The sequence below is a fragment of the Aquarana catesbeiana genome, linkage group LG05, assembly GCF_042186555.1.
Source record: "Aquarana catesbeiana isolate 2022-GZ linkage group LG05, ASM4218655v1, whole genome shotgun sequence".
NCBI lineage: Eukaryota > Metazoa > Chordata > Amphibia > Anura > Ranidae > Aquarana > Aquarana catesbeiana.
In genome coordinates, this window is record NC_133328.1 from 5,186,229 (window position 1) to 5,198,721 (window position 12,493).

General features: G+C 49.4%; 1 protein-coding gene across 2 annotated transcripts in view; it reads right to left on the reverse strand.

Moving 5' to 3' along the window:
• OPLAH (5-oxoprolinase, ATP-hydrolysing) overlaps window positions 1-11,076 on the reverse strand; it is a 74,212-nt gene extending 63,136 nt beyond the window's left edge. The window contains exon 1 of one of the 2 annotated variants that reach the window (XM_073629384.1): window positions 9,934-11,076. Coding sequence is in view for 1 of the 2 variants with exons in the window: in XM_073629382.1 (XP_073485483.1) it covers window positions 6,328-6,341 (14 nt within the window). In the remaining variant the exon portion in view is untranslated. Of the gene's footprint in view, window positions 1-6,327; window positions 6,747-9,933 lie in introns of those variants that run through there. The other variant, XM_073629382.1, reaches the window with a different exon arrangement.
• Window positions 11,077-12,493: the final 1,417 nt, after the last annotated feature.

Here is a 12,493-nt window from a genome sequence, read left to right on the forward strand (position 1 = left end):
GCTCCCTCGTCATTTTCTCCCATGCTTGCCTTTCGGACTTCTCCAGAGCCTCCCTCATCCTCTAGAACTGCCCACCTCAATCTATTCAGCCATCTCCTACTCTCTCTGCCTTTTGTCGATCCCTAAAAACTCATCTCTTCAAGGAAACCTAACCTCCAGAACCCTGAGCTACATTATCACACTCAACTCAGTATCACCCAAACTGTCTTGTCACTGTTCCCATGACCTCCTGCTTTCTATCTTCCTTGTCATTTTCTCTCATGCTTGTCTCCAGAACTTCTCCAGAGCCTCTCACATCCTCTGGAACTCCCTACCGCAATCTGTTTGCCTCTAGGCAATCCCTGAAAAGTAATCACTAATCACTAACTGGAGTATTACTCTCTATCAACTCATTCCCACACAGTTATTTCCTTTTGTATCACTTGCCCCCTCTTTTAGATTGTAAGCTCTCATGTGCAGGCCCTCCTAACCCTCTTGTATTGAATTGTATTTTAACTGTATCACTTCGTATTGTAAAGCACTGTGCAAACTGTTGGTGCTATAGAAGGTAAATCCTGGAGTATGGGTCATTGTGGCAAGGGGTTGGGGTTGGCTTCTTGGCCCAGAGGCATTCCGCACATAGTCCTTTAAAAACACACACAGGGCTGTATAATGTAAAAACACAAGGTATTATCAGGTCACGTGTTCACTGAAGTGTGGAATATATTCACCTTGCTCCTGTTTGATTTAGATAACAATAGGTGCCAATCACTGGCAGACACAGCATGTTGACCTTAACATTCCCGCTGCCCACTGCCCAGGAAAATACGCATTTTCTGCATTCTTACCACTTATCTCCAGAAGTGCAAACAAAACATGGATTAAACAAACCAATCAGGTCAGGGGATGGGGACACTGCCATGTTAATAAGTAGTGATTTATGAAGTATTGTACCTCATTTCATGCCAATCTGTCACCAGTATCAGCATCCCATAGCATCCAATATTACTGTTCCAATGAATCTCCACTAATGGAGGCACAGACAGCAGGAAAAAAAAAAAAACTGACAGGGGTTCTCATCCCTCTCCACTATACCCACATTTTTAAAAAAGGGTTGCCTTTAGTTATATATTAAAGGGAAAATAAGTCAATTTGGGCTGATTATGGTAAACTAAGGGTTGAAAAGGGGTTAAATATGAACAGATGTTATTTAAGAAAAAAAAAATGATTTGCTTGTCAGGTTGCTTTAGCTGACATCATATGCAGATGAATGCTGAACTATTTGATCTCCGGTAGAAATAAAGTAGATTCAAATGTAACACAATGTTATTTTGTATCTCTCTATCTCCCATCTGATCAAAGTGCAGCTAATTTGCACCAAACCTGCAGTGCGGTCAAACTGCACCAGATCAGTGTAAGAGGAACCCAACTCCTGTCCGACTTATAGGTTTATAAACAATGTTACTTTGTATCTCTCCATCCTTCCTGGGTCTGTACACCCGCTGTGCCCATTATGAGGGGTTCCCACCATCCCTGTGCTGAGTTCCCGGGTCTGTACACCCGCTGTGCCCATTATGAGGGGTTCCCACCATCCCTGTGCTGAGTTCCCGGGTCTGTACACCCGCTGTGCCCATTATGAGGGGTTCCCACCATCCCTGTGCTGAGTTCCCGGGTCTGTACACCCGCTGTGCCCATTATGAGGGGTTCCCACCATCCCTGTGCTGAGTTCCCGGGTCTGTACACCCGCTGTGCCCATTATGAGGGGTTCCCACCATCCCTGTGCTGCGTTCCCGGGTCTGTACACCTGCTGTGCCCATTATGAGGGGTTCCCACCATCCCTGTGCTGAGTTCCCGGGTCTGTACACCCGCTGTGCCCATTATGAGGGGTTCCCACCATCCCTGTGCTGCGTTCCCGGGTCTGTACACCTGCTGTGCCCATTATGAGGAGTTCCCACCATCCCTGTGCTGAGTTCCCGGGTCTGTACACCCGCTGTGCCCATTATGAGGGGGTCCCACCATCCCTGTGCTGAGTTCCCAGGTCTGTACACCCGCTGTGCCCATTATGAGGGGTTCCCACCATCCCTGTGCTGAGTTCCCGGGTCTGTACCCCCGCTGTGCCCATTATGAGGGGTTCCCACCATCCCTATGCTGAGTTCCCGGGTCTGTACACCCGCTGTGCCCATTATGAGGGGGTCCCACCATCCCTGTGCTGAGTTCCCGGGTCTGTACACCCGCTGTGCCCATTATGAGGGGTTCCCACCATCCCTGTGCTGCGTTCCCGGGACTGTACACCCGCTGTGCCCATTATGAGGGGTTCCCACCATCCCTGTGCTGAGTTCCCGGGTCTGTACACCCGCTGTGCCCATTATGAGGGGTTCCCACCATCCCTGTGCTGCGTTCCCGGGACTGTACACCCGCTGTGCCCATTATGAGGGGTTCTCACCATCCCTGTGCTGAGTTCCGGGGTCTGTACACCCGCTGTGCCCATTATGAGGGGTTCTCACCATCCCTGTGCTGAGTTCCCGGGTCTGTACACCCGCTGTGCCCATTATGAGGGGTTCCCCCCCATCCCTGTGCTGAGTTCCTGGGTCTGTACACCCGCTGTGTCCATTATGAGGGGTTCTCACCATCCCTGTGCTGAGTTCCCGGGTCTGTACACCCGCTGTGCCCATTATGAGGGGTTCTCACCATCCCTGTGCTGAGTTCCCGGGTCTGTACACCCGCTGTGCCCATTATGAGGGGTTCTCACCATCCCTGTGCTGAGTTCCCGGGTCTGTACACCCGCTGTACCCATTATGAGGGGTTAATTTTAAATTATTGAAAAATCTTACAAACTACAACTTATATACAATAAAACCATAATAAATAAATAAAACATATTTACAAAATAATTGAATATGATTAAACAAAACAAGAACATTATAAATGGTACAAACCAAATTGCGCACAACACAATCCCTACAGGAGAGCCAGACTGAGGAACATCACCGTCACCATGCATGGAGCCTTTTATCAAAAATATATTTGATCTGAAAATCTAGGGGAGTGAATCAAGAATACAAAGAAAAGCCGCACACCCCGAGATCAACAGGCAGCAGCTACAGAGTCCTGATATTCCTCCACGCCCTTATCCAGACCTCCAGCTGCCACCTGCCTTTCTCAAGACCCTGAATTTTCCCAACCTCACCCAGAATGTCCTGCACCACCACTTTGACAGGGAGGATTTTACTCCGTAAGGATACCTGACACCGTGCACTCCACGTGAAATAACGGACTACTAGACTAACTAAGAAAAGTGTTTCCAAATCATAATCCCGACGAGTCTGGAATGCCCCATACACCCACTCTGCATAACTCATATGCCAGTCATATTGATGTCTCCTGAGGAGCTTCACCTCAGAGATCGCCCCAGAATCACCTCCATTCGAAACAAGGCGGTCAAGTTTCCTCCGCAAACGCTGTAGGTGATATACTTATCTTGCTGCTTCTTTCTTCCTATGGCCTTGAAAAGCCCAACAGTCCGCTTTTTTACAAGCTCCCACCATTCTGACTTACTGTTGTAAAAGTCTAGGATAGTTACCTGTGCTTGAAAAAAACCCTCAAAAGATTGTCTTACGCTCTCGTCTTCTAGGAGGGCCGAATTCAATCTCCAAACACCCCTCCCCCTAGGTGGCATGTCTGGGGCATTCAGAGTCATAGATAGAATACAGTGATCGGAAAACTCCACTGCCTGACACACAGGTGCTGAAAAAGCAAAATCTCCCTTTAAAAAAAACAAAAAACAAACAAACTATCTATCCTACTCTGACTATTACCTCGCTGAAAAGTGAACCCCGTGCTGTCTGGGCAGCGCTTAATGTGGGCATCTACCAGATCTGCTTTCCTATCGCCTTGAAAAAAAAGGGTGTCATAGCCCAGCTTATCTCTGAAACCTCTCCTGTCTTTAGACCTAGTAATGGTGTTGAAATCACCTCCAAAGATAACCTGCTGGGCCGTAAAAAGAAAAGGCTTAATCTTTGTAAAGAGGCATTTCCTGTCCCACTTCGTCTGGGGACCATAGATGTTAATCAGGCGCAAGTCATGCCCCTTCACAGAGACGTCTAAGACCATGCATCTCCCTATCTCTACCTCAATTACCCGCCGGCACGTTACCATACCAGAAAAAAGGACTGCAACTCCGCTGTAAGGCTCGGCCGCAAGAAACCAAAATGAGGGACTACGTCTCCACTCCTTCTTTGCCAGATGTATATCGGCCAGACTACTCAGATGGGTTTCTTGCAAAAACAAAATGTCAGCATCAAACTCGCTGAGCAAAAATAAGGCCATGTGACGAGCACTTACTGATCTTAAGCTGGCAACATTAATGGTTTTTATTTTTAAAGGAGTGGGAACTGCCATTAGGGTAATTGAGGCAGCCGTTTCTTAGCCCAACTACTCCCTCTCGTGCTTCATTGCACCCTGGCACTCATCATCCATAGAGGATGCCGTACCCAAGGAGTCCCATTCATCATCATCATCTGACAGGACCTCAACGTCATTTGCCAAAGGCAAAACCTTAGGACTTGAGGTAACCAAACCCCCTTTTTTTCCCCCCTTTCTTTTGCCCCTCCTCCTTTTATCCTCCAACCACTCCATATCATCCTTAGACAAACCGGAATCCACAGCTTCCCCACTCCTACCCTCCCCCCCACTCTCCCTTCCCTTACCTACCACTAGGCCAGCCTCTTCACCATCCTCCCCACTCCTCTACACCCCACGATGCTCAATAGAAACCTTGCAGCATGGATGAAGGGGGACTGGCACCGCACTTGATGCACCTGTACCTCTTGCTGCCTCTGCAATTTTGTAAAACATAGACGCAGAAGGATTGGACACTTTCTCGGTAACTGATACCTTACCTACCGACTGGGAAGACAGGGAACACTAGGTAAATGCACAGACTGGGGCACCACAGACTGGGAAGACACAGACATATTAGGTATTGGCACAGACTCAGATGGAATCACAGGCACTCCAGCTGCTGAGATCTGAGCATCCTCCATGTCCAAGCAGAAGAACTCTCTCATAGCCTCAGGCTTGTAATGCATTGCCTCAGAACACTGACTGTAAGGATGTCCCACCGCATTGCACAGATTGCACCTTATAATGTTACAATCCTTTGCCAAATGTCCTACACCCTGACACAGAGAGCACTTTATCACCGGACAGGAGAATGCAAGATCCCCCTTATCTCCACACTTATTGCAGAGCTTTGGCTGGCTTGGGTAGAAGATGGTCAGCCTGTCCCTCCCCAGGAAAGCTGAGGATGGCAGATGCTGGACGACATTATCAATGACTTAATTTTAACTGCACAGACCATCCCCCCGTCCATATTCCCCGATCATCCAAAATCTTCTTTAGGGGGCTTAGGACGTCTCCATACCTCCTTAACCATACAGATAAATCCCCTTGTGGTATGGACTCATTGCGGACAAGAACGATCACCATTTTAATGAGTGGCTGGCATGATACAAGCTTGGGGATGAGCCCTCTCCAGTCCGGCAGGCCCCTACACACTTACTCATATTTCTCCCAAATTATGTCCAAAGACTCCAGACAGATAAAGGACAAATCGTACTCGTAGGAACTGGCCGGACTGATCAGGGCGAAGATATCTGTGGGCCTAAACCCCATCTGCAGAATCTTATCCACCATTGCCCTCTTATGCGGAGGAAGACCACCCCCCTCCCATCTAAGCTGCACAACATTCCTCCTTTTAAACAGGGAGGAAGATAAAACATTTCCATGCTTCTTCCCTGCTTGCTCCCCCTTCCCAGATCCTGTAGCAGCAACATCAGCATAAGTTTTTTTTACAGACACACCAATTGCAGTCTTGTCTTTAGACACAATCAAACCAGCTGGCAGAGAGTCTGATTCAGCTAGGATGGCAGTCTTAGGATTAACAGAGGTGAGACCCGCCCTCTCCCCCTGCTCTGAACACTCAGCTTCTTTCCTGGGTTCAAGCTCAATCTTGGCTAATGCAGACTCCTGGAGAGTTGTAGCACTACTGCTCCCAGCATCTCCACCATTCTCAGGAACAGCCGCTGTGTCTGGTCCAGGCAAAGTCACTGTATTGTCCATGGAGCTCCTCTCTGCAGACTCTTCCCCCAGAAGCTGACAGTTACGCTAACCGATTTCATCTGTAGCTTTGTTTTCAGCAGGCAATTCAGACTGCATTGCATGTCGTACATTGTCTATGGGTCTGGGCTGATTGCCCGTAGCACTACAACCCTCAGCAAGCCCATTGTCATTAATAAAGTCTACATCACCATCCTGCACACACACTGTACCTGCTTGCTGTGCTGTTACCTTTGCAATGTCATGGCTGACGGTGGGATGAGACTTCCCCCCAGCTGCTGCAGACTTCCTGATGAATCTTGCTCTCTCCACAGGACTCTCTTTCACAGCGCGAGGAACAGTGTCCATCTCATCATCATCTGAGAAATCCACACCCAAAGGGGATTCCAGCTTCGTGATGAACTCCAGCATGCCAGAACCTCCTGCTCAGATGTTCCATATTTCTGCTGCAGCAGGAGGGGGACAGAGGCCTCCACAATTGACGGCTCAGCAGATGCCTGAACAGCTGGGCTCATCCTCCGGGCCCACTTTCTCACTCTCTGCTGAGAAGTGACCAGTGGCGACCCGTGCCTTAAGGGCGCATGGGCGCCGCCCCCTCTCTCCTGCCACCCCCTCTATCACCAATAGAGATTCATACAATGCATGAATCTATCTATGGCCGACGCTGCCACCCCCTATTCAGGCGCCCGGCCCATTTTTGGGTGCAGGGCACCTGAATTACAGCGGCGGGGGGTGTTTTTGAAGCACCCGATTAGAGCCATAGGCTCTAATAGGCCTCAAAAAAAGTGACCTGCGAGTGCCATGCTGGGCGCTCGCAGGTCACTCAGCTGTGTTAGAAAAGCGAATGACTAGTCGCTTTCCTAACACTAAACTGCTTCTCCGCCAATCAGGTGCTCGGGTCTGTTACCCGCCACCTGATTGGCTGAAACGACAGGCGCCACTATTGGACGCCTATCAGGAGGCGAGGACAGGAGACGGCAGGAGATGCATGGAGGACCCGGCTCGTCGCCGTCACCAGCTTCCCCACCAAGACAAGGTAAGTTCTGGGCAGACGGTGAGCGGGGATTATACTAAGGGCATTCAAGGGCACACTGGCAGCATTTGATGGGCACACTGGCAGCAGTTGATGATTTTTTTCTCAAAATTTTTTTGCACTCCCCAAAAAATTTTGAACACCAGCCGCCACTGCTGCTGACTCTGTTGGTACCTGCATCTCCTCACTGATTGGGTTACTTTCAATGCAGGAAGTGGCTCCTCTTCTCATTCGGCTAAACCGTTCCTTGTTTCTATATTTTTCTTTAAATATTCCGCTATTCTCCTTCAGAGAGCTCACAGTTCCTTCTGCGCCCCGAGCCCCCCAATCCATCGCCGCCCCCCCCTATCCATGCGTCTGGCCTCAGTACGCAGGATGCATGGATTCCAATGGGGTGGGTGTTTTTTTTGAAGCACCTCATTAGAGCCAGAGGCTCTAATAGGCTTCAAAATAGGGTGGGCTCGGGGCGCAGAGAATGCGCTCCGATCCCACCCAGGTGTGTTACAACGGCTAATGAATATTTGCTTTTATAACACCGATCCTCCTCCCGGCCATTCAGGAAGAGGGTTTTGAGACGCATCACCTTTGGCTGAAAGGACAGGCGATCCTGTTGGATGCCGAGGAGGAGAGGAGGAGGAGCGGACACAGAGCCGCTGCATGCTACCTAAATGGGGCAAGTGCCTGACCGACCAACAGCGCGGAGAGGTTGGGGAGGTGCCGCCGGCCGATCGGGGGAGGTTTGTTTGTGGCCCCCCCAAAAAAATGAAAAGCTGCCACTGGCTCCCACTATCCTTGTGCCAAGTTCCCACGTCTGTACACCCGCTGTGCCCATTTTGGAGGGGTTCCCACCATCTCTGCGCTGAGTTCCCGGGTCTGTACAGCTGCTAGGCCCATTATGAGGGGTTCCCACCTAGAGTTGCCACCTCATCCCTTTAAAACCGAACACATATTGATTACACAGATTCTGTGGCTGATTAAGGTGATAATTAAACTCACTTGGTGCCTTATCTGCACTAAATTAGTCTCAGAACCCGTGTAATTCATATGTGTTCGGGTTTAAAGGGATGAGGTGGCAACCCTATTCCCACCATCCCTGGGCTCAGCTTCCGGGTCTGTACACCCGCTGTGCCCATTATGAGGGGTTCCCACCATCCCTGGGCTGAGTTCCTGGGTCTGTACACCCGCTGTGCCCATTATGAGGGGTTCCCACCATCCCTGTGCTGAGTTCCCGGGTCTGTACACCCGCTGTGCCCATTATGAGGGGTTCCCACCATCCCTGTGCTGAGTTCCCGGGTCTGTACACCCGCTGTGCCCATTATGAGGGGTTCCCACCATCCCTGTGCTGAGTTCCCGGGTCTGTACACCCGCTGTGCCCATTATTAGGGGTTCCCACCATCCCTGTGCTGAGTTTCCGGGTCTGTACACCCGCTGTGCCCATTATTAGGGGTTCCCACCATCCCTGTGCTGAGTTCCCGGGTCTGTACACCCGCTGTGCCCATTATTAGGGGTTCCCACCATCCCTGTGCTGAGTTCCCGGGTCTGTACACCCGCTGTGCCCATTATGAGGGGTTCCCCCCCATCCCTGTGCTGAGTTCCCGGGTCTGTACACCCGCTGTGCCCATTATGAGGGGTTCCCCCCCATCCCTGTGCTGAGTTCCCGGGTCTGTACACCCGCTGTGCCCATTATGAGGGGTTCCCCCCCATCCCTGTGCTGAGTTCCCGGGTCTGTACACCCGCTGTGCCCATTATTAGGGGTTCCCACCATCCCTGTGCTGAGTTCCCGGGTCTGTACACCCGCTGTGCCCATTATGAGGGGTTCCCCCCCATCCCTGTGCTGAGTTCCCGGGTCTGTACACCCTGCTGTGCCCATTATGAGGGGTTCCCACCATCCCTGTGCTGAGTTCCCGGGTCTGTACACCTGCTGTGCCCATTATGAGGGGTTCCCACCATCCCTGTGCTGAGTTCCCGGGTCTGTACACCCGCTGTGCCCATTATGAGGGGTTCTCACCATCCCTGTGCTGAGTTCCCGGGTCTGTACACCCGCTGTGCCCATTATGAGGGGCTCCCACCATCCCTGTGCTGAGTTCCCGGGTCTGTACACCCGCTGTGCCCATTATGAGGGGTTCCCACCATTCCTGTGCTGAGTTCCCGGGTCTGTACACCCGTTGTGCCCATTATGAGGGGTTCCCACCTTCCCTATGCTGAGTTCCCGGGTCTGTACACCCGCTGTGCCCATTATGAGGGGTTCCCACCATTCCTGTGCTGAGTTCCCGGGTCTGTACACCTGCTGTGCCCATTATGAGGGGTTCCCACCATCCCTGTGCTGAGTTCCCGGGTCTGTACACCCGCTGTGCCCATTATGAGGGGTTCCCACCGTCCCTGTGCTGAGTTCCCGGGTCTGTACACCCGCTGTGCCCATTATGAGGGGTTCCCACCGTCCCTGTGCTGAGTTCCCGGGTCTGTACACCTGCTGTGCTCATTATGAGGGACCCTTACCATCCCTGGTGGGACATGGTTAATGAGCTTAAATTGACAATTGTTTTTTTACTGTAGTGATGAGAAAATTTGTAGGAGGATGGAAATTTCTCAAACAATCCCTATCATGCCTAGTCATGTCTGTAGATGTCAGAGTTTTACAATGCCTGATGGGACGTGTAGTTCTGCAACAGCTGGAGGGCCGCAGTTTGAAGATCCCTGCTCTAGGCACAACAGAAACCTGATTAACACATCTGGGATACCATTCAAAGTAGCAGGAATGGAGGAAATTTTAGGGGCTTTATTGGACCATATCAGACATAATTTACCTGTTCTCTGGGTTTCCGACCCAAGTTCCTGTAAATGTATTCCTCCCGAGGTTGGCTAAAGGACAAGCAATCCCAAAACAAATCTGGAAATGCCGAGACCCTTCCCCCGTTGAGAGCCGAAAAAATGATTCCCTATATCACAACAGAGACTATCATAGGTAACCCTGATCAGAAACAGCTGTGTGCATGAAGGAGAGGAGGTCACCTTCACATGGGACAACCTGCAGACATGCAATGAATGTTCACTCTACAAGTCAGTTGGTGCAATCCTCCATAGTGTAGACAACATCCCATATACGTTCCAGGATCAGGAGGTGGAATGCTCCATTGTGTACCAGATAAACCATTTATGTTCCAGGATCAGGAGGAGGCAAATATAAGTACTGGATATCCTATAAATATCCTAGGATCAGACGGGGCAATCCTCCGTAGTGTAGAGAATATCTCGTATATATTCCAGGATCAGATGGGGCAATCCTCCGTAGTGTAGAGAATATCTCGTATATATTCCAGGATCAGACGGGGCAATCCTCAGTAGTGTAGAGAATATCTCGTATATATTCCAGGATCAGACGGGGCAATCCTCAGTAGTGTAGAGAATATCTCGTATATATTCCAGGATCAGACGGGGCAATCCTCAGTAGTGTAGAGAATATCTCGTATATATTCCAGGATCAGACGGGGCAATCCTCAGTAGTGTAGAGAATATCTCGTATATATTCCAGGATCAGACGGGGCAATCCTCCGTAGTGTAGAGAATATCCCGTATATATTCCAGGATCAGACGGGGCAATCCTCAGTAGTGTAGAGAATATCCCGTATATATTCCAGGATCAGACGGGGCAATCCCAAGTCTTCAAATGATATTCCATAGAAATTGCGGAGTCACATGTACGTCGTTTCTTGGTCTTCAAATGACACATTCCTGGAATCGGACTCTGCCACCCCCATATTATCTCTGTATATTCCACATGCAACTCCCAGAGATCCATCTCCTTTGCATTGTCTTAATATCTTGTATTGGTTGAACTAGATGGACTTGTGTCTTTTTTTCAACCAGACTATGTAACAATGTCCTCCCTCACCTCATTCATGGATCTCTTGCTCGTTTGGTGAGTAACATGAGCTGCCAATGTGGCTCGCCCATATGACGACTGGTTTATACATTCCACAAATCTGGTTTACGGACACGCCTCCCGGGCAGCCAATTGCAGGCCAGGTGAGGAGACCTTCCTGCTGGGATTGGCCAGAGTGGAATGTAACCCCACCCCATCATCAAACCATTGTGGTGGACAGGAAAGGAGACACGTGTGTTCAGAGGAACTGTGTGTATATATAGAGCTCTGCAGGGAGGAGGGAGCACAGAGGCCGATCGCTCGCATCAATGGGGAAACGTGATATGTTTTCGATCGTATGCAAAAATATTAGAGCCCATTCTTTAATAAATAATAATGCATAAGCTACTTAAAGGGTAACTCCACTTTCATTGGAAAAAAGTAACAAAAAAAAAGTATGTGTATATATTTATATATACACTATATTGCCAAAAGTATTGGGACGCCTGCCTTTACACGCACATGAACTTTAATGACATCCCAGTCTTAGTCCGTAGGGTTCAATATTGAGTTGGCCCACCCTTTGCAGCTATAACAGCTTCAACTCTTCTGGGAAGGCCGTCCACAAGGTTTAGGAGTGTGTCTATGGGAATGTTTGACCATTCTTCCAGAAGTGCGTTTATGATGTTGGATGAGAAGGCCTGGCTCGCAATGTCCGCTCTGATTCATCCCAAAGGTGTTCTATGGGGTTGAAGTCAGGACTCTGTGCAGGCTAGTCAAGTTCATCCACCCCAAACACCTTTGTGATGAATTGCGCTTTGTGCACTGGTCCAAATCATTTGGTGGAGCGGGGATTATGGTGGGGGTTTGTTTTTCAGGGGTCAGGCTTAGCCCCTTAGTTCCAGTGAAGGGAACTCTTAAGGTGTCAGCATACCAAGACATTTTTTTCAAGCTCCAAACTTTGTGGGAACAGTTTGGGGACGGCCCCTTCCTGTTCAAACATGACTGCGCCCTAGTGCACAAAGCAAGGTCCAAAAAGACATGGATGAGCGAGTTTGGGGTGGAGGAACTTGACTGGCCTGTACAGAGTCCTGACCTCAACCCAGTAGAACACCTTTGGGATGAATCAGAGCGGACATTGTGAGCCAGGCCTTCTCATCAGTGCCTGACCTCACAAATCCTCTTCTGGAAGAATGATCAAACATTCCCATAGACACCCTCCTAAACCTTGTGGACGGTCTTCCTAGAAGAGTTGAAGCTGTTATAGCTGCAAAGGGCGGAGCCAACTCAATATTGAACCCTACGGACTAAGACTGGGATGTCATTAAAGTTCATGTGCGTGTAAAGGCAGGCGTCCCAATACTTTTGGTAATATAGTGAGTGTGTGCGTGTGTATATATATGTGTATATATATATATATATATATAAATATATATATATATATATATATATATATATATATATATATATATATATATATATATATATATATATATATATATGTT